The 27,404-nt window shown below is 47.7% G+C and overlaps 2 protein-coding genes across 3 annotated transcripts in view; one reads left to right on the forward strand and one right to left on the reverse strand.

The window, feature by feature from the left end:
• Nucleotides 1–365: 365 nt before the first annotated feature.
• On the reverse strand, nucleotides 366–3,076 carry LOC115196473 (frizzled-5). Its single transcript, XM_029757335.1, has 2 exons — nucleotides 2,782–3,076; nucleotides 366–2,589 (listed from the first exon to the last, which is right to left on the reverse strand). The coding sequence occupies exon 2, from the start codon at nucleotides 2,571–2,573 to the stop codon at nucleotides 780–782; it is 1,794 nt and encodes a 597-aa protein (XP_029613195.1). The 5' UTR covers nucleotides 2,574–2,589; nucleotides 2,782–3,076; the 3' UTR covers nucleotides 366–779.
• A 13,527-nt stretch (nucleotides 3,077–16,603) lies between these two features.
• Nucleotides 16,604–27,404, forward strand: part of LOC115196474 (potassium voltage-gated channel subfamily H member 3) — a 43,236-nt gene continuing 32,435 nt past the window's right edge. Inside the window, exons 1-5 of one of the 2 annotated variants that reach the window (XM_029757336.1) lie at nucleotides 16,604–16,663; nucleotides 21,705–21,938; nucleotides 22,212–22,358; nucleotides 22,529–22,668; nucleotides 25,991–26,252. In XM_029757336.1, the coding sequence (XP_029613196.1) occupies nucleotides 21,809–21,938; nucleotides 22,212–22,358; nucleotides 22,529–22,668; nucleotides 25,991–26,252 (679 nt within the window). In that variant the 5' untranslated portion in view covers nucleotides 16,604–16,663; nucleotides 21,705–21,808. Of the gene's footprint in view, nucleotides 16,664–17,749; nucleotides 18,113–21,704; nucleotides 21,939–22,211; nucleotides 22,359–22,528; nucleotides 22,669–25,990; nucleotides 26,253–27,404 lie in introns of those variants that run through there. The other variant, XM_029757337.1, reaches the window with a different exon arrangement.

A 27,404-nucleotide genomic window follows, 5' to 3' on the forward strand; every position in this document is an offset into this window, starting at 1 on the left:
AGCACAAGTGGGGGGGGGGGGATCTGTATTGCTCCTCAAGCAAGGGGAAGAACGATGACATTATGGATTCCAATCAGACCAACTCCTTGAATGCCTTAAAGTTAAAACACTATTTTCCTCATTTTCACCCCTTGTGTATACTTGGGATATCAATTTAACAGGAAGAGTAAAACAAAGACATTGTAGTGGTGACACTTCTCTCAATTCATCCGATACAGATTAAGACAATGTTTTTTTTAAACAGACTTCATATTAAATTCTGCACATAAGCATAAATGGGTAGTGACATTCCCTCCTGTGTCCATAAACATTTCCAGAGTGAAATGTCCTTTTAGGATGGCTACTTTAAATAAAATGACAAATAGTAATTCTCCATCTTTATTACGTATAGAAGAATACCATGCCACTCAGTTATCTCCAGGTTAATGACATAACTGTTGATTGGATTCCTGACCATTACGTTTCTGGTTAAGGACATACTGGCAAAACATGTCATTTAAAAATCCTAGAGACACATTGAAGTGTACTTTTTCCCCCCCTCCAGATAATTTAAAAACTTCAGGGGAAATCCCCTGCAATGAGTCTAGAATGAGAACTAGGAAATACAATACAAAAACAAAACTTTTTTTTATACTTCCACAATTTGCTTTAAACATGTCCTTATGTGAAGACAATAGTTTACATAATTTACAATCCGTTCAATAAGTTAAATTAGTTCTAGTTTCTTCTGACAGCCACTATGTGGAGCACCATGAGTCTGACGAGTCCAGCCAGTCTGGTCACACAGATGGGTGCGACAGGGACTTGTGCTCAGACTGCGAGGGGAGCAGCCCGGTGCGTGTCGTGAGGGATGTGCTGGCCTCGCTGTACACTGACGCGCTGGACGGTTTGTGGCCCCAGCAGGGACATGAACAACAGCACCTCCCCAGGAACCTCCTCCACGACTCCAGAGTCTTCCCAGACCACACCCACACCCCTGAGGTGATCCCCACCACCAGGCTCATAAAGTACTTCAGCATGAAGATGGCGTGGTCTGGCCCTAGGCCTAGCCTCTCTCTCTCAGCCTGGCAGGAGCAGGAAAGTCCCCTGTCCCACTGGGGCCTGAGGTGCTGCTCGTACACCAGACAGGCCACCACCACCGCGGCAGGGACCGTGTAGAGGACGGTAAAGAGGCCCAGCCTTAACATCAGCTTCTCCAGCTTGTCCGTCTTGGTCCCCCCCTGCTTGATGACGCTGCGGATGCGGAACAACGATACAAACCCCGCTAGGAGGAAGAGGGAGCCTGTGAAGAGGTAGACCACCAGGGGCGCAAGCACAAAGCCCCGCAGGCTCTCCACACTCTGGTTGCCCACGTAGCATATCCCTGCCACAGGGTCTCCGTCTGCAGCGCTCAGGGCCAGCACAGCGATGGTCTTGATGCTGGGCACCAGCCAGGCAGCCAGGTGGAAGTACTGCGAGTACCCAGCGATGGCCTCATTGCCCCACTTCATGCCCGCTGCCAGGAACCAGGTGAGCGAGAGCACCACCCACCAGATTGCGCCGGCCATGCCAAAGAAGTAGACCAGCAGGAACACCAAGGTGCACAGGCCGGCAGGGCCCGAAGCGTCGTACAGCACGTGCCCGCCATCCTCGGAGCACGCCACACGCTCGTGGCCCGCCGCCAGCCGCACCATGTATCCCAGGGAGATGAAGAGGTAGCAGGCAGCCAGGTAGACGATAGGCAGCTCGGGGTAGGAGAAGCGGTCGCGGTCAATCAGGAACGTGACCACCGTAGTTAAGGTCGAGACGAAGCAGAGGATCGACCACAGGCCGATCCAGAGGGAGGTGAAGGCGTGTTCGTCCGGGGTAAAGAAGGGCTGATGGCAGGGCTGGGCACAGTTCTCCACGGGGCCTGTGTGGATGCCGCGGCCGTACAGTGAGCGGGCTTCAGTCTTGACGGACACCAGGGGGTGGCGACAGCGGCAGCCGCGTTGTTCACAGTCCTGGTGGTGGTATTGACTGTGGTGGGGTTTGGGCAGGAGAGGCGGCCTGCGGCGGGCAGGGTTGCGGTGGGGGGCCTTGGAGGTAGGCTTCGGGGGGAAGGCCGGGCCTGGGGACAGAGTTGTGGCGTCACTGCTGTTCCGGTCCATACAGAGGCGGTCAGCATCACCCAGCTCTGGCAGCCCCTCGCAGCTCATCCTCTCGGGCCATTCAAAACCATACTGGCTCATCAGGGGGGAGCAGCCGCGCTTGGCCCGGTCGCACACGGAGCGGCACGGGGGCAGAGGCTTGCGATAGTCCGGGATGCAGATAGGGGTGTACATGCTGCAGAGGAAGAAGAGCAGGTCAGGGGAACAGTGGATGCGCACCAGTGGCCAGAACTGGTGCACCTCCAGCCCCACCTCGTCCTGAGTGTCGTGGTTAAACTGGTTGGGAGTGTAGGTGAGGTTGTAGCCGATGCCCTTGCACATGGGGACCGTGATGGGTTCACACACGATGGCCTTGGAGGCAGCGCGCACCGGTTGTGCGCGCATCAGCAGGAGCAGGCACAGAACGCTGATGTAAAGAGGGCAGTTGTGCGTCATGGTCGCCATGGAAGCTCCTCCAACGCTGTGGATTTCCACACAAAGAAAATGGAGGTTATTGGATAGGAAATGCGCTCTGAACGTTTGAAACATTGTATTTCTGTTTCTATGTTCTATCAATAATACATCCAATGCACTTTGGGTGTGCGCTTATTCACTCACACGTAAAGGCTAAGAAATACAGTGATGAAACAAGTTGATAAAATTGATAACTCACCAAGTCGATCACACGGGAAATGTTAGCTACCTCATCAATATCCAATGCCAATCAATGATAGAAGCGCCATCTGATAATCTTGCCACCACTGAAATTTACTCCCAGTGTACCTTTAGGAAACGCGCCTCCGGAGCAATGAAATAAAGTCCATTTCGACTCGATAATACAGACGGAATTTTCAGGCAGCAACGCGTAATCCTTGCGCCACACTTTTTCTTTCAACAATATTTAGTGAAACAGCCTCCTATTTTCCGACTGTCTTCTCGCTGCGGCTCCTAACCATACTGACTAACTACACCTTGACCGCTTACTCTGGACAGCCACGCCCACAGGGCTGCGTCCTCTCCAATAGGAATCTGCTTACACCCTGAACGACTCAATCACTACATTACTTACCCATAACCTACTTATCACATGAAGTCATTTCATTCCTTATTTTTATAGGCCTACAATCTATGTAACATCACCAGTAAAGTTAGACAATGTTTAAAATAGTGTGTGACCAACTCAAACCATTAATTTCTTTTACCATAACCTTATCAGACAACTGAATATAGCCGAACCTGTTTTTTTATTCATTCTATATGACCTGACACCTACGTTTAATCGAAAATAGTGTTTGATTACTAGTTAATGTGAATTTCAATTTAGATAAACACCTTCCTAGTATTGAGTTGCAACCCCTCCCCCGCTATACTCCTATAATGAACCTGTGTGTTTGTCCTGTGTGTGATATACTCCTATAATTAACCTGTGTGTTTGTCCTGTGTGTGATATACTCCTATAATTAACCTATGTGTTTGTCCTGTGTGGGATATACTCCTATAATTAACCTGTGTGTTTGTCCTGTGTGTGATATACACCTATAATTAACCTGTGTGTTTGTCCTGTGTGTGATATACTCCTATAATTAACCTGTGTGTTTGTCCTGTGTGTGATATACTCCTATAATGAACCTGTGTGTTTGTCCTGTGTGGGATATACTCCTATAATTAACCTGTGTGTTTGTCCTGTGTGGGATATACTCCTATAATTAACCTGTGTGTTTGTCCTGTGTGATATACTCCTATAATTAATCTGTGTGTTTGTCCTGTGTGTGATATACTCCTATAATTAACCTGTGTGTGATATACTCCTATAATTAACCTGTGTGTGATATACTCCTATAATTAACCTGTGTGTTTGTCCTGTGTGTGATATACTCCTATAATGAACCTGTGTGTTTGTCCTGTGTGGGATATACTCATATAATTAGCCTGTGTGTTTGTCCTGTGTGGGATATACTCCTATAATTAACCTGTGTGTTTGTCCTGTGTGTGATATACTCCTATAAATAACCTGTGTGTTTGTCCTGTGTGTGATATACTCCTATAATTAACCTGTGTGTTTGTCCTGTGTGGGATATACTCCTATAATTAACCTGTGTGTTTGTCCTGTGTGTGATATACTCCTATAATTAACCTGTGTGTTTGTCCTGTGTGTGATATACTCCTATAATTAACCTGTGTGTTTGTCCTGTGTGTGATATACTCCTATAATTAACCTGTGTGTTTGTCCTGTGTGTGATATACTCCTATAATTAACCTGTGTGTTTGTCCTGTGTGTGATATACTCCTATAATTAACCTGTGTGTTTGTCCTGTGTGTGATATACTCCTATAATTAACCTGTGTGTTTGTCCTGTGTGTGATATACTCCTATAATTAACCTGTGTGTTTGTCCTGTGTGTGATATACACCTATAATTAACCTGTGTGTTTGTCCTGTGTGTGATATACTCCTATAATTAACCTGTGTGTTTGTCCTGTGTGGGATATACTCCTATAATTAACCTGTGTGTTTGTCCTGTGTGGGATATACTCCTATAATTAACCTGTGTGTTTGTCCTGTGTGGGATATACCACTATAATTAACCTGTGTGTTTGTCCTGTGTGGGATATACTCCTATAATTAACCTGTGTGTTTGTCCTGTGTGGGATATACTCCTATAATGAACCTGTGTGTTTGTCCTGTGTGTGATATACTCCTATAATTAACCTGTGTGTTTGTCCTGTGTGGGATATACTCCTATAATTAACCTGTGTGTTTGTCCTGTGTGTGATATACTCCTATAATTAACCTGTGTGTTTGTCCTGTGTGTGATATACTCCTATAATTAACCTGTGTGTTTGTCCTGTGTGTGATATACTCCTATAATTAACCTGTGTGTTTGTCCTGTGTGTGATATACTCCTATAATTAACCTGTGTGTTTGTCCTGTGTGGGATATACTCCTATAATTAACCTGTGTGTTTGTCCTGTGTGTGATATACTCCTATAATTAACCTGTGTGTTTGTCCTGTGTGTGATATACTCCTATAATGAACCTGTGTGTTTGTCCTGTGTGTGATATACTCCTATAATTAACCTGTGTGTTTGTCCTGTGTGGGATATACTCCTATAATTAACCTGTGTGTTTGTCCTGTGTGGGATATACACCTATAATTAACCTGTGTGTTTGTCCTGTGTGTGATATACTCCTATAATTAACCTGTGTGTTTGTCCTGTGTGTGATATACTCCTATAATTAACCTGTGTGTTTGTCCTGTGTGTGATATACTCCTATAGTTAACCTGTGTGTTTGTGGGAGGAATGGTTGGTGCCACTATAGGTGCTTGGACCTGTCCTGGCATGGTTCTTCCTTTCATTGATTTGACCTCATTGCCTAGTAACCTAGATTTCCAAACTAAATATATTGGTGTTCTGAGGTTTTTCAGATCAGAACTGAAGATAAAGTCCTATACAAATAAAATTACAAATCAATAAGAAATGAAAAACTGTTGGTTACATGTCCTATCTCAGGTTGAGTTACACTGTGTTGAGTTAAGAGTTCTTGTTGGGAGCAGAAGACTGCTGTCTGGAGCCCAGTGAGGGATGGATAGAATCTACTCTGTTACGTGCATGTGAATGTAGGTGTGTGTACATGCTTGCTTGTACGTGCGTTTGTATACACCAGAGGAGGCTGGTGGGAGGAACTAAAGGAGGACAGGCTCATTGTAATGGCTGGAATGGAGTGAATGGAACTGAGTTAAACACATGAAACACCTGGAAACCACCTGTTTGACTCCGTTCCATAAATTCCAATCCAGCCCGTCCTCCTATAGCTCCTCCCACCAGCCTCCTCTGGTATATGTGTGTCTATCTGTTAAAGGACAACGCTGTGGGCCGCGCTGGTTCGTCGCTGTCTCTCTGTGTCCCCTGCTGCCCTCATTGTCCAAGGCTCTTTTGTTTTCTGTTTCTGATGGCATCTCTCAGGCCTCTTGTCATTAAGAGACTAGATGAGCGCCTGATTGCTCTGCGGGCCACTGGACAATCACAAAGAGGGCTTTGCAGCTCGCAACAGTTGAGCCATTGTGGACACGGCCCCTGGACTAATTGGCATTGACAATTAAGCATGTTGGAATACAAGGTCTGTTTTCTCAGCAGAGGAAGGAGGGAAAATGGGCTGAGTCAGACAGTTCAGTACATGCAGCACAGTATACACACAAGAAGACACAAAACACACACACACACAGAGGCAAAACACACACACACATTCAAAACGCACACACAGAGGCAAAACACACACACACACACACACACAGAGGCAAAACACACACACACACAGGCAAAACACACACACACATTCAAAACACACACACACACACACACACACACACACACACACACACACACACACACACACACACACACACACACACACACACACACACTCACACACACATTTTCATTGTTGAAAAATCTATGTACTGTTCAGTGAGGTGAAATCCCACAACAGGCCACAGTGAAGACTGGAGTGCTGTGAGCAGTAGTAAAACCAGTATTTATCTCAACCTGCAGTAAGGTAGGCCTGTATGATCAAAGTGTGGTAGCTGTCTGACATCATGACGTGACAGCTGTAGGTGATTGAGGGACAGTCTCAGTGTTCACAGGGAACGGAACTACAGTAAACATGAGTATGGATTCAGTTGAAACATTCACACACAGCCATCCATTGTGTTCAAGTCTGCTTGGAACATGGTGATATCATTTATTAAAGAGGTTCAAAGGTGGAACTTGAGGTCTAACAAGCGAGCAACAATGCCCTCATGCCATTCTGACTGATTTATGGGTACTGTACAGTGTATAGCCCATGGTGGCGACCCAAATGATTCCCTATATAGTGCACTAGTTTTGACCAGGGCCCATAGGGCTCTGGTCAAAAGTAGTTCACTGTGTAGGGAGTAGGGTGCTATTTGGGATGCAGACAAGTCTACTCTGCAGCCAATGCCAGCATTGGTGTGATTAGTGGACTATTTATTTATGTCTCTAGGGTGTGTCTGACACAAGTACTGTATGCTATTACTCATTCAACAAATCCACATCCTGGACATCAGCTGATAGAATACAATAGAATAGGACTTCATTAGTCTTCTACTTCTTGTCTCCAGAGCACAGCGGCAGGAGACGGTACCTCAGAAAGCTCCAGGGCAGGAGACGGTACCTCAGAAAGCTCCAGAGCACAGCGGCAGGAGACGGTACCTCAGAAAGCTCCAGACCACAGCGGCAGGAGACGGTACCTCAGAAAGCTCCAGGGCAGGAGACGGTACCTCAGAAAGCTCCAGGGCACAGTGGCAGGAGACGGTACCTCAGAAAGCTCCAGGGCAGGAGACGGTACCTCAGAAAGCTCCAGGGCACAGCGGCAGGAGACCGTACCTCAGAAAGCTCCAGGGCAGGAGACGGTACCTCAGAAAGCTCCAGGGCACAGTGGCAGGAGACCGTACCTCAGAAAGCTCCAGGGCACAGCGGCAGGAGACGATACCTCAGAAAGCTCCAGACCACAGCGGCAGGAGACGGTACCTCAGAAAGCTCCAGGGCAGGAGACGGTACCTCAGAAAGCTCCAGGGCACAGCGGCAGGAGACGGTACCTCAGAAAGCTCCAGGGCACAGTGGCAGGAGACGGAACCTCAGAAAGCTCCAGGGCACAGCAGCAGGAGACGGTACCTCAGAAAGCTCCAGGGCACAGTGGCAGGAGACGGAACCTCAGAAAGCTCCAGGGCACAGCGGCAGGAGACGGTACCTCAGAAAGCTCCAGGGCAGGAAACGGTACCTCAGAAAGCTCCAGAGCACAGCGGCAGGAGACGGTACCTCAGAAAGCTCCAGGGCACAGTGGCAGGAGACGGAACCTCAGAAAGCTCCAGGGCACAGCGGCAGGAGGCAGTACCTCAGAAAGCTCCAGAGCACAGCGGCAGGAGACGGTACCTCAGAAAGCTCCAGGGCAGGAGACGGTACCTCAGAAAGCTCCAGAGCACAGCGGTAGGAGACGGTACCTCAGAAAGCTCCAGAGCACAGCGGCAGGAGACGGTACCTCAGAAAACAGCAACCTTCTGGTTGACATTTTACCTATAACTTTTATTGCCCGGTCCAGGACTCTCTGAAAAGGTCCTAGCAGTCCCTTCCCATGGAGCTTACTGTGTAAGATGCAGCTCTTTCTCTCTCTCTCTCCCTCGCTATCTCTCTCTTTCACACACACACACACACACACACATACACAGTATTTGTGTAGACAAAAGGACAGACCACTTCCTCATCCCCATCCTCCCCCCTCCTCCTTCTTCCATACCTTACCTTCAGTTCCACTTCCTCCATCCCCATTCCCCTCCAATCCTGTTCCATACATTACCTATAGTACCACTTCCTCCATCCCCATTCCCCTCCAATCCTGTTCCATACATTACCTATAGTACCACTTCCTCCATCCCCATTCCCCTCCAATCCTGTTCCATACATTACCTATAGTTCCACTTCCTCCATCCCCATTCCCCTCCAATCCTGTTCCATACATTACCTATAGTTCCACTTCCTCCATCCCCATTCCCCTCCAATCCAACCTTAGTCTAAGCATTGTTTGTTGGAGGGCCAGGCCCCTTCAAGTGGTTTCTCCTTTCTTCTCTCTTCTCTTTTATCAAGCCTCCATGAATAAGAAACCTTTGAATTCATCTTTGATGAGGCCTTAAAATCCGGCATCCCGTTATTTATGTAAAAGGTTCCACATCACATGCATGTTTGTATGTGTACAGGGACATCCATTAGACGCCAAGGCATCAGGAACATTAAACAATAGTGTTGTACAAATGGTTTGATCAGCTGCATAGATTCACCACTGAAATGTTTGCTATTGATAACATCTGAAAAGGCTTATATTTTTTTGAACATGAACATACATGCACACTCATACAAACAGACACACACACACATACAAAATGCTGTGTTTTTGGTGTTGCAAATGTGTGTTTCTAATTTGTTCTCCCAATGCTTCTAATAATGTGATTAGATTTTGACAGAGAGGCGAACGGTCACCAGTTTCCCAAAGCTTCAGCTTGAGTAGAGAACAGCAACAACCCCTACAGCCTCTCTCCCCTCAGTAAGGGGACTCACCTGGCCTGCCTGATGCTGGGATCAGAGGAGGAGAGAACAGCAACAACCCCTACAGCCTCTCTCCCCTCAGTAAGGGGACTCACCTGGCATGCCTGATGCTGGGATCAGAGGAGGAGAGAACAGCAACAACCCCTACAGCCTCTCTCCCCTCAGTAAGGGGACTCACCTGGCCTGCCTGATGCTGGGATCAGAGGAGGAGAGAACAGCAACAACCCCTACAGCCTCTCTCCCCTCAGTAAGGGGACTCACCTGGCCTGCCTGATGCTGGGATCAGAGGAGGAGAGAACAGCAACAACCCCTACAGCCTCTCTCCCCTCAGTAAGGGGACTCACCTGGCCTGCCTGATGCTGGTATCAGAGGAGGACAGGGGGAGGAGGACAGGGGGAGGAGGACAGGAAGAGAGGAGAAGGACAGGGGAGGAGGTGAGGAGGTGAGGAGGAGGACAGGGGGAGGAGGAGAGGAGGAGGAGAGGACAGGGGAGGAGGTGAGGAGGAGGACAGGGGGAGGAGGACAGGGGGAGTAGGTGAGGAGGAGAGGAGGAAGACAGGGGGAAGAGGAGAGGAGGAGGGGAGGAGGAGAGGAGGAGGAGAGGAAGAGGAGAGGAGGAGGACAGGGAGAGGAGGAAAGGAGGAGGACAGGGGGAGGAGGAGAGGAGGAGGAGAGGACAGGGGGAGGAGGAGAGGAGGAGGAGAGGACAGGGGGAGGAGGAGAGAAGGAGAGGAGGACAGGGGGATGAGGAGGAGGAGGAGGAGGATAGGGGGAGGAGGATGGGAGGAAGAGGAGAGGAGGAGGAGAGGAGGAGGAGGACAGGGGGAGTAGGTGAGGAGGAGAGGAGGAAGACAGGGGGAAGAGGAGAGGAGGAGGAGAGGAGGAGGACAGGGGGATGAGGAGGAGGAGGAGGATAGGGGGAGGAGGATGGGAGGAAGAGGAGAGGAGGAGGAGAGGAGGAGGACAGGGAAAGGCCCTCTTTGTTTTGTTGTTGTGGTACTAATTTGACATTTTACAAATTCCTGTGTCATCAAGTTCCTCAAGTGTGGTAATTAAGAGCAGCAGGTCACTCCTGAATGAGGCCTAAATGCAAACATGGTCACTGCCAATCAGCTGCAGGCAGGGGGTGAAGGGGCTGGGTGGGGGCTGTGGTAGACACACAGGACTCTCCCCCTTTCTCCCTCTCTCGTTCCCTGGGGAATTGTTATCGAGAGAGAGAGAAAGAGAGAGAGAGAGAGAGAGAGAGAGAGAGAGAGAGAGAGAGAGAGAGAGAGAGAGAGAGAGAGAAAGAAAGAGACAGAGAAAGAGAGAGAGAGACAGAGAGAGAGAGAGAGAGAGAGAGAGAGAGAGAGGTTTTAATTTCAGTTCATGGAACATGGGACCAAAACGTTAAATGTTGTGGTAATATTTTTGTTCAGTATAAAAAAGAAAATACAAAATACATACACTACACACTACGAATATTCAGCTATCTGGAAATGATTTATGCTAATGGGATAACAATCAGATAAGCCTTTATAGCCTTTCATTGTATTTAATTGAATATGAATTGACTGTAATTTGCTCTAGAAAGATAAGAGAATTGACTAAATGTGAAAATGTAAATGAAACTTTCTCGAAAGTCCCACCTGCTTGTGTGTCTGGAGAGAGAGAGAGAGAGAGAGAGAGAGAGAGAGAGAGAGAGAAAGAGATGATATGACAGGACAGGACGAGAGAGAGAGAGGACATGAGAGAGAGAGAGAGAGAGAGAGAGAGAGAGAGAAAGACATGATATGACAGGACAGGACGAGAGAGAGAGAGGACATGAGAGAGAGAGAGGCTAGCATTTTTCAACAGTGAATGTTTTTTTCTATGGTCTCACTGACCACCAAGAGAAACATTAGACCCCCCTGGTTTCTGCTTGAGAAGACAAACACACAACTAAACAGTAGCAATACAATAACCATCTCCCCCCGCCCCCTCCCCTCCCCTCCCCCAGCCCCGCCCCTCCCCCTGCCCCGCCCCTCCCCCGCCACTCTCATTGTCTTGGTGTGTTTAAGAAAAGCTGTCTCTAATGAGGGGCTAATAGGTGGGATTCGGCCCCAATTCAGTTCCTCTCCGGGGGTATTGTTGGTATTGTAACGGCTGCCTGGCTCCAGCTGTAGAGCCTGTAGAGGACATGCATGTGAATGGGGATGACATGCAAATCTATTGGGCTGAAACAAGGTTCTTTTGTATTGACAGTCAATGACAATCAAGAGGTTGAGAGGGATGTTGGTGGGGTGGGTAGTGTACGCTGAGGTTGAGAGGGATGTTGGTGGGGTGGGTAGTGTACACTGAGGTTGAGAGGGATGTTGGTGGGGTGGGTAGTGTACACTGAGGTTGAGAGGGATGTTGGTGGGGGTGGGTAGTGTACGCTGAGGTTGAGAGGGATGTTGGTGGGGTGGGTAGTGTACGCTGAGGTTGAGAGGGATGTTGGTGGGGTGGGTAGTGTACACTGAGGTTGAGAGGGATGTTGGTGGGGTGGGTAGTGTACACTGAGGTTGAGAGGGATGTTGGTGGGGTGGGTAGTGTACGCTGAGGTTGAGAGGGATGTTGGTGGGGTGGGTAGTGTACACTGAGGTTGAGAGGGATGTTGGTGGGGTGGGTAGTGTACACTGAGGTTGAGAGGGATGTTGGTGGGGTGGGTAGTGTACGCTGAGGTTGAGAGGGATGTTGGTGGGGTGGGTAGTGTACTCTGAGGTTGAGAGGGATGTTGGTGGGGTGGGTAGTGTACGCTGAGGTTGAGAGGGATGTTGGTGGGGTGGGTAGTGTACACTGAGGTTGAGAGGGATGTTGGTGGGGGGGGGGTAGTGTACACTGAGGTTGAGAGGGATGTTGGTGGGGTGGGTAGTGTACACTGAGGTTGAGAGGGATGTTGGTGGGGGGGGTAGTGTACGCTGAGGTTGAGAGGGATGTTGGTGGGGGTGGGTAGTGTACGCTGAGGTTGAGAGGGATGTTGGTGGGGTGGGTAGTGTACACTGAGGTTGAGAGGGATGTTGGTGGGGTGGGTAGTGTACACTGAGGTTGAGAGGGATGTTGGTGGGGTGGGTAGTGTACACTGAGGTTGAGAGGGATGTTGGTGGGGTGGGTAGTGTACACTGAGGTTGAGAGGGATGTTGGTGGGGTGGGTAGTGTACACTGAGGTTGAGAGGGATGTTGGTGGGGTGGGTAGTGTACGCTGAGGTTGAGAGGGATGTTGGTGGGGTGGGTAGTGTACGCTGAGGTTGAGAGGGATGTTGGTGGGGTGGGTAGTGTACGCTGAGGTTGAGAGGGATGTTGGTGGGGTGGGTAGTGTACGCTGAGGTTGAGAGGGATGTTGGTGGGGTGGGTAGTGTACGCTGAGGTTGAGAGGGATGTTGGTGGGGTGGGTAGTGTACGCTGAGGTTTGAGAGGGATGTTGGTGGGGTGGGTAGTGTACGCTGAGGTTGAGAGGATGTTGGTGGGCAGGGGTAGTGTACACTGAGGTTGAGAGGGATGTTGGTGGGGTGGGTAGTGGACGCTGAGGTTGAGAGGGATGTTGGTGGGGTGGGTAGTGTACGCTGAGGTTGAGAGGGATGTTGGTGGGGTGGGTAGTGTACGCTGAGGTTGAGAGGGATGTTGGTGGGGTGGTAGTGTAAGCTGAGGTTGAGAGGGATGTTGTTGGGGTGGGTAGTGTACGCTGAGGTTGAGAGGGATGTTGGTGGGGTGGGTAGTGTACACTGAGGTTGAGAGGGATGTTGGTGGGGTGGGTAGTGTACACTGAGGTTGAGAGGGATGTTGGTGGGGTGGGTAGTGTACACTGAGGTTGAGAGGGATGTTGGTGGGGTGGGTAGTGTACGCTGAGGTTGAGAGGGATGTGGTGGGGTGGGTAGTGTACGCTGAGGTTGAGAGGGATGTTGGTGGGGTGGGTAGTGTACGCTGAGGTTGAGAGGGATGTTGGTGGGGTGGGTAGTGTACGCTGAGGTGAGAGGGATGTTGGTGGGGGGGTAGTGTACGCTGAGGTTGAGAGGGATGTTGGTGGGGTGGGTAGTGTACGCTGAGGTTGAGAGGGATGTTGGTGGGGTGGGTAGTGTACACTGAGGTTGAGAGGGATGTTGGTGGGGTGGGTAGTGTACACTGAGGTTGAGAGGGATGTTGGTGGGGTGGGTAGTGTACACTGAGGTTGAGAGGGATGTTGGTGGGGTGGGTAGTGTACGCTGAGGTTGAGAGGGATGTTGGTGGGGTGGGTAGTGTACGCTGAGGTTGAGAGGGATGTTGGTGGGGTGGGTAGTGTACACTGAGGTTGAGAGGGATGTTGGTGGGGTGGGTAGTGTACACTGAGGTTGAGAGGGATGTTGGTGGGGTGGGTAGTGTACGCTGAGGTTGAGAGGGATGTTGGTGGGGTGGGTAGTGTACGCTGAGGTTGAGAGGGATGTTGGTGGGGTGGGTAGTGTACGCTGAGGTTGAGAGGGATGTTGGTGGGGTGGGTAGTGTACGCTGAGGTTGAGAGGGATGTTGGTGGGGTGGGTAGTGTACACTGAGGTTGAGAGGGATGTTGGTGGGGTGGGTAGTGTACACTGAGGTTGAGAGGGATGTTGGTGGGGTGGGTAGTGTACACTGAGGTTGAGAGGGATGTTGGTGGGGTGGGTAGTGTACGCTGAGGTTGAGAGGGATGTTGGTGGGGTGGGTAGTGTACGCTGAGGTTGAGAGGGATGTTGGTGGGGTGGGTAGTGTACGCTGAGGTTGAGAGGGATGTTGGTGGGGTGGGTAGTGTACACTGAGGTTGAGAGGGATGTTGGTGGTGTGGGTAGTGTACACTGAGGTTGAGAGGGATGTTGGTGGGGTGGGTAGTGTACACTGAGGTTGAGAGGGATGTTGGTGGGGTGGATAGTGTACACTGAGGTTGAGAGGGATGTTGGTGGGGTGGGTAGTGTACACTGAGGTTGAGAGGGATGTTGGTGGGGTGGGTAGTGTACGCTGAGGTTGAGAGGGATGTTGGTGGGGTGGGTAGTGTACACTGAGGTTGAGAGGGATGTTGGTGGGGTGGGTAGTGTACGCTGAGGTTGAGAGGGATGTTGGTGGGGTGGGTAGTGTACGCTGAGGTTGAGAGGGATGTTGGTGGGGTGGGTAGTGTACGCTGAGGTTGAGAGGGATGTTGGTGGGGTGGGTAGTGTACGCTGAGGTTGAGAGGGATGTTGGCGGGGTGGGTAGTGTACTCTGAGGTTGAGAGGGATGTTGGTGGGGTGGGTAGTGTACGCTGAGGTGAGAGGGATGTTGGTGGGGTGGGTAGTGTACACTGAGGTTGAGAGGGATGTTGGTGGGGTGGGTAGTGTACACTGAGGTTGAGAGGGATGTTGGTGGGGGGGTAGTGTACGCTGAGGTTGAGAGGGATGTTGGTGGGGTGGGTAGTGTACACTGAGGTTGAGAGGGATGTTGGTGGGGTGGGTAGTGTACACTGAGGTTGAGAGGGATGTTGGTGGGGTGGGTAGTGTACACTGAGGTTGAGAGGGATGTTGGTGGGGTGGGTAGTGTACACTGAGGTTGAGAGGGATGTTGGTGGGGTGGGTAGTGTACGCTGAGGTTGAGAGGGATGTTGGTGGGGTGGGTAGTGTACACTGAGGTTGAGAGGGATGTTGGTGGGGTGGGTAGTGTACCCTGAGGTTGAGAGGGATGTTGGTGGGGTGGGTACTGTACCCTGAGGTTGCTTAGGAAGGTAAATGTGTTGTTAAAAGAAGTAACAGGATGAAGTGGGACACTGGGACATATAATAAGATGGGAAATTGGAGACTGTGTTCCCTACCTTAGTCCCCTACCTTTTACTAACCTTATTATCATTTCTTACTCCCTCTTCCCAGGCCTTCTTCTCTCTCTCCCTCTCTGTCTCTCTCTCTCTCTTTCTCTCTCTCTCTGTTTCTCTCTCTCTGCTCCCCCTAGTCTTTCATTCTGCCCATCTCCACTGTCTACATTAGTGTTGTTTGTAGGCTGGCTAGTCTTTCATCTGTCCAGTGTTTTTATGTTCTGTGCTCTTCAGCACAAAGGCTCCTCTACCTCACCTCTGGGTTGGTTTTGATGAGTACACCAATTGTAAAGGGGTCTCCATAGAAACAGGTGCAGGAACCTCCTCTGTTCCTGACTGAAGGCACACACACACACACACACACACACACACACACACACACACACACACACACACGAGTAACAGACAATACAAGCCAACCACACACATGAGTAACAGACAATACAAGCCAACCACACACACATGAGTAACAGACAATACAAGCCAACCACACACACATGAGTAACAGACAATACAAGCCAACCACACACACATGAGTAACAGACAATACAAGCCAACCACACACACATGAGTAACAGACAATACAAGCCAACCACACACACATGAGTAACAGACAATACAAGCCAACCACACACACATGAGTAACAGACAATACAAGCCAACCACACACACATGAGTAACAGACAATACAAGCCAACCACACACACATGAGTAACAGACAATACAAGCCAACCACACACACATGAGTAACAGACAATACAAGCCAACCACACACACATGAGTAACAGACAATACAAGCCAACCACACACACATGAATAACAGACAATACAAGCCAACCACACACTCCTTGGGATTTGTAAGGATGTGCTGGATGTTTATTGTATCAGTGTAACACATCTGTTCATATGTTGAAAGAGTATAAGTTATCTACTAGTAAGTCAATTAACACACAGAAATATTTCAGATGGCCAGTTTGCAGTTACGTTGTATTTTGCATAACTAAATACTGTAATAGTTACATATATACACATATTGTCACGTATTGTCTCATGTAGTCCTTTCTCTTGCTTTTTAAATCGTCTGTGTTTCCATTTCTTGATGCGGGGCAGACTTCCACAACAGACCTTATCTTATCTCGTCTAGTTTCCGCTGTCAATGTCCTGTGACGGCTATGTATCTGACTATGAACAAACAGCTCCACCGTGTGGTATTAAAGGTGCACACGCAGCACACTGGTCTATAATCTATCAGTCCAAAACTGTCAGTTGTTGGCTATTTAGAATGATCAGAAAGAACTGCTCCCAGAGGCGGCCCTGTAGTCAGCTGCTCCTCTTGTTCAAACCCAGTTAGAATTCATCATATTCAACTAATCAACTTTAAACACTTGTTCAGTTTAATCATATCTGTTAGCGCAGTTCACTTTTTTTTTTATGAAGAAATACGAACTAGTGTTAGTTGAATTCGTTGTGTCTATCAGGTTTAATACAGCTCGTTTTATCAAACTGTGAATCACTGAGTCACTTCCTCAATGAATATTCCCTCGCGTTTTGCGTCCTCTCTCCTCGCACCCTGCTCAAAACGCATCGGAGAAGGTCTGGAGGGAGGGAACCCCTCCTCCTACACGCTCAAGCAGGAGGCGGGGAGCTGGAATGCGAGGAATTGAGGTAAAATGAGTTGAGTCTGACTGTCATTTGACTATGCTGTCCATTTACAGTTTTATTTTATTTATAGTTGAATCATTCATTTATAGTTTTCTTCTACAGCTAGTTGAATCATTCATGTATAGTTTATCTTCACCACTAGATGGCAGACTTGCCCTTCTTATTCCCCATCAGTTGTCGACACCTCCAGTAGCAGACAGACAGACAGTTAGACAGTCTTAGATTTATTTTATAACAAATGATCTCCAAAATATACCTTTTAAACATGCTACTATTCACTAGCATGATCTGATATAAGTAAAGTGTAACAAATATAGTACAGTGCAACAACAATAACGGTTCTTTATAGAACTAGAACCTTTTTGAGAGCCATACATGAAGCGGGATATTGAACCCTTCCTTTTTGAGAGCCATACATGAAGCGGGATATTGAACCCTTCCTTTTTGAGAGCCATACATGAAGCGGGATATTGAACCCTTCCTTTTTGAGAGCCATACATGAAGCGGGATATTGAACCCTTCCTTTTTGAGAGCCATACATGAAGCAGGATATTGAACCCTTCCGCTTTATACAGGCGTTTGGCACAATTCATTCTATCAGGAAATACACAGCACATGGACTCGATCTGGACTCTATGTAGATGTAAATAGAGCCAGTCCTTGATAAAGCGCTATCGAGACCTATGGTCTTTCAAACAACAGTCACTAGAGGGCGCTCCACTCCATCTAATAAATAATAAGATTACGAAATGCATACATCACACGCTGTGAACATTCAGTTGTCTGGAAATGATTTATGATCATGGAAAAACAATCAGATAAGCCTTCATAGCCTTTCATTGTATATGATAGTATGTGAATTGACTGTAATTTGCTCTGGATAGATAAGATAATCGACTAAATGTGAAAATGTAAATGAAACTTTCTCCAAAGTCACGTGTTTTGATGGAGAACTGCACTGCTCATTGGTCTTATCCTCATACCTGCCTGTGTGTCTGAAGAGAGAGAGAGAGAGAGAGAGAGAGAGAAAGAGAGAGAAGCCTCCCTAGGCTAGGTATGTAACACGATGCGCACGTTGCAGCCGTTAACATTCCTCGTGTGTTCCAGTTCACAAATGTAGTCAAAGCATTGCCTACCATTCATCATCTCTCAACCACCCACAACAACCGGATTTTACTTTCCTTCTTCTCTTTGTTTATGACCATTTGAGTGGTCAACCCCGCGGTCTAAAAGTGGAGCCCCGAGGATCTCGGATCGGCGCGCTCCTACAGGGGCTCGGAGGCGCGCCCGGGGCTTCCAGATTTTTGCCCGGTTTCGTCGCAGAGGAGACCGATGCCTCGAATCGCCGAGACCGGAGAGGGTCTCAACGGTCTAGGACGCCAGCGACGAGGGGTCGTCTGGCGCCACAGAACACCTTCCTAGACACAATTGCAAACCGTTTTGATGGGACCCGTAAGTAACCACTCCACGTGCGCCTTTTTAGCCAGGTGACGCGCATACCCACAAAACGCTATGCGCGTAAAGTCTAGGAATTGTTTTCAATCACATTTTATTGTAAAAAAAATAAAATAAGAATATGCAACCCTTATGTAGCATTATATTACAAGAACGTGTCTGAAGGACCTGAGGTGTTCTGATGTGTTGATGTTTATCTAGGACAGGGCTCTCCTTAATTCACATAGTTAGACGTTTTTCGATGTTCATTTGACATGACTGTAGTTCTACAGGGCCATATATTACATCCCAGGAGGCAAAATCCTCTTAATCCTCATATAAATGTGTCTTACCAAAACTATTCAGATAGATGACTAGCTGAACTAGGGGTGTATTGAAGATAGATCACCTGGGATATGCATATAGGCTAAATTAACTTCAATATACATTAAGACAGATGCAGTCTCCCAGGTAGCCCTGTCTTGCAGTCAGATGACCAAATCGCCCTCTAGTGGCCTCATGGGTGGAATATTATTCATATTATTCATAATTTCATAATTATTCAATAAATGTTTGTTTTTTATAAACGACTGAAATACGGTGTTTCTATGTTAAATGGTTTTGTTATATTTCAGTCTTCTGTGGTGTATATAAAGTGTAATATTGTAACTCAAACTCAAAATGTAATACATTTCAACTCTATATGTGACATGGTACAGGTATCTTCTATTTTTAAGCCCATAACCATGTGTGTGAGGTGGATACTTTTGTTTCAAAGTAGATGTGTTTAAGACTACCAAGAATCACTCTGTGTGACCCTGGTTTAGCCCACTGCAGTAAATTAATTAGCAAAGTCGAGTGCATTGGATTTCCCCATGGCTTTCAAACTCCATAATATTACAGGGTGTGTGTGTGCGTGTGTGTGTGCGTGTGTGTGTGCGTGTGTGTGTGCGTGTGTGTGTGCGTGTGTGTGTGTGTGTGTGTGCGTCTGTGTGTGTGTGTGTGTGTGTGTGTGTGTGTGCGTGTGTGCGTGTGCGTCTGTGTGTGCGTGTGTGTGTGTGTGTGTCTCTATATGTACCCCTCCCTTGCAGTCTCTTATATGACGGCATGGTAACATCACCATCAACTCCATATAGCAGCCTAACAGTGAGATTGAGAGATTAATTTCCCATAACTCCTTTGTGTCAACGTGTGGCCTTTGGTCTATGGGTGATTAGTGTGTGACAGGTGAGGTGGGGGTGTAGGTAGGTGCTGACATAATATGACAGTCTCAGGACCGTTTCAAAGCCCAGCGTAATGGCAGCACTGAGACAGTCTCAGGACCGTTTCAAAGCCCAGCGTAATGGCAGCACTGAGACAGTCTCAGGACCGTTTCAAAGCCCAGCGTAATGGCAGCACTGAGACAGTCTCAGGACCGTTTCAAAGCCCAGCATAATGGCAGCACTGAGACAGTCTCAGGACGGTTTCAAAGCCCAGCGTAATGGCAGCACTGAGACAATCTCAGGACGGTTTCAAAGCCCAGCGTAATGGCAGCACTGAGACAGTCTCAGGACGGTTTCAAAGCCCAGCGTAATGGCAGCACTGAGACAATCTCAGGACGGTTTCAAAGCCCAGCGTAATGGCAGCACTGAGACAGCTTTCCACAACACTGCACATGCTGGGGAAGGGTTGAAGTTGTACTTGCTATTCCTCACATGTGCAGCCAGGAGGCTGTGTGTGTGTTTGTGTTTGTCTCAGTGAGATAAAACAGAATAAGAGGGTTAGAGAGGGAGAGAGAGGGAGAGAGAGGGAGAGAGAGGGAGAGGGAGGGAGAGAGAGGGAGAGAGTAAGACAGAGAGACTCAGAGACCTGTCAGTGTGGTGCTAGGACAACAATCTGTCCCTCAACATCTGTAAGACCAAGGAGCTGATCGTAGACTACAAGAGAAAGAGGGGAGAGCACACCCCCATCCACATTGACAAAGCCTGGAGCGGGTCGAGAGCTTCAAGTTCCTTGGCGTACACATCACTAAGGACGTCACATGGTCCACTCACACCCGCACAGTCGTGAAGAGGGCATGACAGCTCCTCTTCCTCCTCAGGAGGCTGAAAAGATTTGGCATGGGCCCTCGGATCCTCAAAAAGTTCTACAGCTGCACCATCAAGAGCATCTTGACTGGCTGCATCACCGCTTGGTATGGCAAGTGCACCGCCCTCAGCCGCAAAGCGCTACAGTGGGTGGTGTGGACAGCCCAGTACATCCCTGGGGCCGAGCTCCCTGCCATCCAGGACCTCTATATATTCTTTATGTCATCTCCCTCTCTCGCTCTCATGCTTCCAACTCCTGGATGATGCAACATTGTAATATCAAGCATAATGATCTCATCCATTGACATCAAATCAGGAGCCACGTGCCTCAGTGTACCAGGGCTTCTGAATGGCTGTCTATAAGCACAGCACAGTCTCTTCCTCTCCTCTCTTCCTGTGATACCTTACTGTTGGTGGCTCCTGGATTGACAGATCTCTAGGTCTTGGTGTTCAAGTCCAAGGCAAATGAGATGGATACCACATAAATAATCTGTGATAATCCATTCATGTGCAGAGATAGGAATGGATTATAGCAGATTATCTTGCAGCGTCCTGTCCATCTCATTGAGTATGGACATGTCTAGGATCACCTGTTGTCATGGTTACTGAGGTGGGGTAGTCATTGAGTATGGATGAGATGAGATGGGAACCACAGCTGTGCAGCAACTTTAGATATTACCAGGCTCACCTCTTGTCATTGTAGCTGAGGTGGGGTAGTCATTGTTTTATCCCCATCAGGGATTAAAAGCATTACATTTTTGTCCATTTTCTTTCCCTCCCTCCCTCCCTCCCTCCCTCCCTCCCTCCCTCCCTCCCTCCCTCCCTCCCTCCCTCCCTCCCTCCCTATATTATACACATTCTTCACAGTGAGTGCCCCAGTCCTACAGATCCTATTTCTGTAAAGGACTCAATCATCTCCTGCAGAGTAAATTGTTCTCCTGTAGAGCTCATAAAGCCTTCTAATCAAACAACTAAATTACCCATAGAAATATTCAAGAGGGCGTATCTCCGTCAAGTGCAAGGCAGAGCCACTCAAATCCCCCTACCACCCTTGACTCAAACAGAAACTGCATTTATATGTAATTGATGTCTTGACTTCATTCATGCATGAATTAACACAGTTCTGTTTGTTGCCTTTGGCCCCTGATGCCCTTAATTTAAGCCAAGCTATGTGATTTGTTAGGTTTGCTCTTTCGTTCCCCCTGTCATACTCAGCCAGAGACCCGGCTTTGGGCAAAAACACACCCTCATCGCCCTTACCATCACAAAGACTCAGTCAAAGTCTTGCAAGTAATCCAGAGAAAAATATGATAAAACTTTTATACAAAGTTCAAAGGAGGTCTCTTTGATGTTCTTTATCCCAAATAGCATTTGAAACTCGTCCCGTCTATCTTTCTTTCGCTCTCTCTCTCTCTCTCTCTCTCTCTCTCTCTCTCTCTCTCTCTCTCTCTCTCTCTCTCTTTCTCTCTCTCTCTCTCTCTCTCTCTCTCTCTCTCTCTCGCTCTCTCTCTCTCTCTCTCTCTCTCTCTCTCTCTCTCTCTCAGACAGTAACTTTGTCCTGGGTAACGCCCAGGTGCAGTCGCTCTACCCCATCGTCTACTGCTCGGACGGCTTCTGCGAGCTGACCGGCTTCGCCCGCGGTGAGCTGATGCAAAAGAGCTGCAGGTGTCACTTCCTGTATGGCTCGGACACCAACGAGAGCCTAACCACTCAGATCCAAAAGGCTCTGGACGAGCGTCAGGAATTTAAGACTGAGTGCATCCTGTACAAGAAGGGGGGTAAGGAAGGGAACCATCTTGGTTCTAGTTGACAGAGATTAGTCAGTGGTCTGGTAAGACTTCCTCCACAGGTCCCTCAAGGGGTTTCTATGGCTCTTTCTCAAATGCATCTCTTCCCCTTCATCATAATCATTAGTCTAGTTTACACTTGGTCAGTTCTTTCAGATAATTGCAGATGAAGGAGAGGACAGATGATCAAGGCCATTGAGACAGAGCCTATATGTTTTCCTTATCTCTGACCTGTGGTTGTCTGTGTGTCTGTCCGTATCTCAGGAGACCAGTTCTGGTGTCAACTGGACATAGTGCCCATCAAGAATGAGAAGGGAGAGGTGGTGCTGTTCCTGGTCTCCCACAAGGACATCACGGAGACCAAGAAGGACCAGCAGAACCAGGGGGACCATGGACAAGACTCAGACACTGGTGAGGGAGGGAGGGAGGTTCAGTTGAAGGGAAAATGGGAGAGAGGGGTTGGAGGGAGAGGGAGAGAGATACATTGGCAGTTACCTGATGAACAATGAATAAGCTAGTTACAGTACATCAAAAGAATCTTGTCTCCCTCCACCCCCACCCTTCGGCCTGCCTGTCCCCAGACGAGGAGACAGGTCTGGAGGTGCACAAGATCACCCGTCCCCCAGGCTTTGACAACAACCGCCGGCGTAGCCGGGCCGTACTCTACCAGTTGTCTGGCCACTTGCAGAAACAGGACAAGAGCAAGCTCAAGATCAACAATGTGAGTACACTGTAACACATGGATGGACATTTACAGAAAAAATCTTTGCAGTTAGCTACTGGAATTATATATTACATTATAGGACTGTAAAGAGTGATGCATTATGGGGGGTCTGTTAGAGCTCTGCGTCGCACGACACGTCCCCATATCACCCAGTTAGCAACATGTTTGCCCAATACATCTCACGTCATCCTCTTATATTCTCCAATACAGCCCATATCCCATCCTATCATCACTCTTATATTGTCCAATACAGCCCATATCCCATCCTATATCACTCTTATATTGTCCAATACAGCCCATATCCCATCCTATCATCACTCTTATATTCTCCAATACAGCCCATATCTCATCCTATATCACTCTTATATTGTCCAATACAGCCCATATCCCATCCTATCATCACTCTTATATTCTCCAATACAGCCCATATCCCATCCTATCATCACTCTTATATTCTCCAATACAGCCCATATCCCATCCTATCATCACTCTTATATTGTCCAATACAGCCCATATCCCATCCTATATCACTCTTATATTGTCCAATACAGCCCATATCTCATCCTATATCACTCTTATATTGTCCAATACAGCCCATATCCCATCCTATCAACACTCTTATATTGTCCAATACAGCCCATATCTCAACCTATCAACACTCTTATATTGTCCAATACAGCCCATATCTCATCCTATCAACACTCTTATATTGTCCAATACAGCCCATATCTCATCCTATCAACACTCTTATATTGTCCAATACAGCCCATATCTCAACCTATCAACACTCTTATATTGTCCAATACAGCCCATATCTCAACCTATCAACACTCTTATATTGTCCAATACAGCCCATATCTCATCCTATCAACACTCTTATATTGTCCAATACAGCCCATATCCCATCCTATATCACTCTTATATTGTCCAATACATCCCATATCCCATCCTATATCACTCTTATATTCTCCAATACATCCCATATCTCATCCTATCATCACTCTTATATTCTCCAATACATCCCATATCTCATCCTATATCACTCTTATATTCTCCAATACATCCCATATCTCATCCTATCATCACTCTTATATTGTCCAATACATCCCATATCTCATCCTATATCACTCTTATATTGTCCAATACATCCCATATCTCATCCTATCATCACTCTTATATTCTCCAATACAGTCCATATCCCATCCTATATCACTCTTATATTGTCCAATACAGCCCATATCTCATCCTATCAACACTCTTATATTGTCCAATACAGCCCATATCTCATCCTATCAACACTCTTATATTGTCCAATACAGCCCATATCTCATCCTATCAACACTCTTATATTGTCCAATACAGCCCATATCTCATCCTATCATCACTCTTATATTGTCCAATACATCCCATATCCCATCCTATATCACTCTTATATTGTCCAATACAGCCCATATCTCATCCTATCAACACTCTTATATTGTCCAATACAGCCCATATCTCATCCTATCAACACTCTTATATTGTCCAATACAGCCCATATCCCATCCTATCATCACTCTTATATTGTCCAATACAGCCCATATAAGCACCTATAAACATCAAACCACCACTCCTATGGCTAATCACTTCCTCAACATTTGAATGGCGAAGGTGCATAAAGATGTAGGAATTCAGACAATGACGTCATTGTTTTTAGCACTACCCACAGAGTTCTTAAACTATGGCTCCCCATATGGTTCAATGTGCCAGTAAATCAGTTTATTCCAAACTGCCATCGTCTTGGAGCTAGAATGGGATCATAATAATCCTCTTGTTAGTAGCCGTGGTTCAAGATCTGTTTGTGCTGTATAGCTAACTCCTATGGTTATTATCTGGCCGTTTGGTGACTAAGACAGCATCAATGGCTCTGGGATCAGTCTTGTTCGTAAGGATAAACCCTCTATCAGTCATGGACTTACTTAATTACAAAGGCCCATCCTTCCGTTGGGAGCAAAGGTCATCAGGGCTTCTGTCCATCTCACTCTGTTCTGGGCCGTCTTCTCCAGATCCTTCCATCCTATACCGGTTATTTTTGTTCTGGGCCGTCTTCTCCAGATCCTTCCATCCTACACTGGTTCTTTCTGTTCTTGGCAGTCTTCTCCAGATCCTTCCATCCTATACCGGTTATTTTTGTTCTGGGCCGTCTTCTCCAGATCCTTCCATCCTATACCGGTTATTTTTGTTCTGGGCCGTCTTCTCCAGATCCTTCAATCTTATACCGGTTATTTTTATTCTGGGCCGTCTTGTCCAGATCCTTCCATCCTATACCAGTTATTTTGGTTCTTGCCAGTCTTCTCTAGATCCTTCCATCCTATACCGGTTATTTTTGTAATGGGCCGTCTTCTCCAGATCCTTCCATCCTATTCCGGTTATTTTTGTTCTGGGCAGTCTTCTCCAGATCTTTCCATCCTATACCGGTTATTTTTGTTCTTGGCCGTCTTCTTCAGATCCTTCCATCCTATACCGGTTATTTTTGTTCTGGGCCGTCTTCTCCAGATCCTTCCATCCTATACCGGTTATTTTTGTTCTTGGCAGTCTTCTCCAGATCCTTCCATCCTATACCGGTTATTTTTGTTCTTGGCCGTCTTCTCCAGATCCTTCCATCCTATCCCGGTTATTTTTGTTCTTGGCAGTCTTCTCCAGATCCTTCCATCCTATACCGGTTATTTTTGTTCTTGGCCGTCTTCTCCAGATCCTTCCATCCTATCCCGGTTATTTTTGTTCTTGGCCGTCTTCTCCAGATCCTTCCATCCTATCCCGGTTATTTTTGTTCTGGGCCGTCTTCTCCAGATCCTTCCATCCTATACCGGTTATTTTTGTTCTTGGCAGTCTTCTCCAGATCCTTCCATCCTATACCGGTTATTTTGTTCTTGGCAGTCTTCTCCAGATCCTTCCATCCTATACCGGTTATTTTTGTTCTTGGCAGTCTTCTCCAGATCCTTCCATCCTATACCGGTTATTTTTGTTCTTGGCAGTCTTCTCCAGATCCTTCCATCCTATCCCGGTTCTTTTTGTTATGGGCTGTCTTCTCCAGATCCTTCCATCCTATACCGGTTATTTTTGTTCTGGGCCGTCTTCTCCAGATCCTTCCATCCTATTCCGGTTCTTTTTGTTCTGGGCCGTCTTCTCCAGATCCTTCCATCCTATCCCAGTTCTTTTTGTATCTGTCTCAAGATCCCACATAGACTTTATTCATTCAGTATATCATTTTTATTTATCTCTATAATATTGTCTTGTTGTTTGCCTTCATGTTGTTATGATGTGTAATTTTATTCTCCAGAGTATGTTTGGGGCGACCACCAACCCTATCCCTGAGTACAAGGTGGCTGCCACCCCAAAGTCTCGCTTCATCCTGCTACACTACGGGACCTTCAAGGCGGGCTGGGATTGGCTGATCCTCCTGGCCACTTTCTATGTGGCCATCACCGTGCCCTATAACGTTTGCTTCACCGTGGTGGAAGGGAGGGACGAGGGGGGCGGCTCCGGGGCTCGCAACCCCCCAAGTTACAGCGACATCTTGGTGGAGATTCTGTTCATCATTGGTACGAGTGAAAAACCCCTCACTCACCCCCAGCCCCAGAATGTTACTCCACCCCCACCCCAGAATGTTACCCCTCCCCCACCCCCACCCCAGAATGTTACCACTCCCCCACCCCCACCCCAGAATGTTACCACTCCCCCACACCCACCCCATAATGTTACCCCTCCCCTACCCCCACCCCAGAATGTTACCCCTCCCCTACTCCCACCCCAGAATGTTACCCCTCCCCCACCCCCACCCCATAATGTTACCCCTCCCCTACTCCCACCCCAGAATGTTACCACTCCCCCACACCCACCCCATAATGTTACCCCTCCCCTACCCCCACCCCAGAATGTTACCCCTCCCCACCCCAGAATGTTACCCCTCCCCCACCCCATAATGTTACCCATCCCCCACCCCATAATGTTACCCCTCCCCTACTCCCACCCCAGAATGTTACCCCTCCCCCACCCCCACCCCATAATGTTACCCCTCCCCTACTCCCACCCCAGAATGTTACCCCTCCCCCACCCCATAATGTTACCCATCCCCCACCCCATAATGTTACCCCTCCCCTACCCCCACCCCAGAATGTTACCCCACCCACACCCCAGAATGTTACCCCACCCCAGAATGTTACCCCTCTCCCACCTCAGAATGTTACCCCTCCCACACCCAAGAATGTTACCCCACCTGTAACGGAGCGATGATTAACCTGAAGACTTCCATTAGCTCCCAGAGATAATGCCTAGGCCTTATCTCAGCAGGCTAACAAAGTCTTGTGGCCCTGGAGACATGGGTTCAACCCCTCAGTCGGCCCCACACCCATTGATTTAATAAACAATTGCATCATTCACGTCGCGGTCATCATAACAGCCAATATTAATCCACATCCCAGGCACTTCCTCATCTAATTAACATCCAGCCAATTGTTTGAGGAGATCAATGAGCACTTCTGTATTTGATTAAACAGACTGATTATATTTCCACCTCTTGTTTACAGACTGTTAACTGTGAGGGATTATGGTTATAATAACTAAGATAAATACCAAAAGGCTTCCTCTGTTACCCAGCAGGCACAACTGGTTGCAATGTCACGTCATGGTTAAATTGTATACTGATTGTTTACATTCTTTTTGATGTCCTGTTTAGGGATGCAAAATTCAGCAAA

This window comes from Salmo trutta, chromosome 6 (genome assembly GCF_901001165.1).
Source record: "Salmo trutta chromosome 6, fSalTru1.1, whole genome shotgun sequence".
Lineage (NCBI taxonomy): Eukaryota > Metazoa > Chordata > Actinopteri > Salmoniformes > Salmonidae > Salmo > Salmo trutta.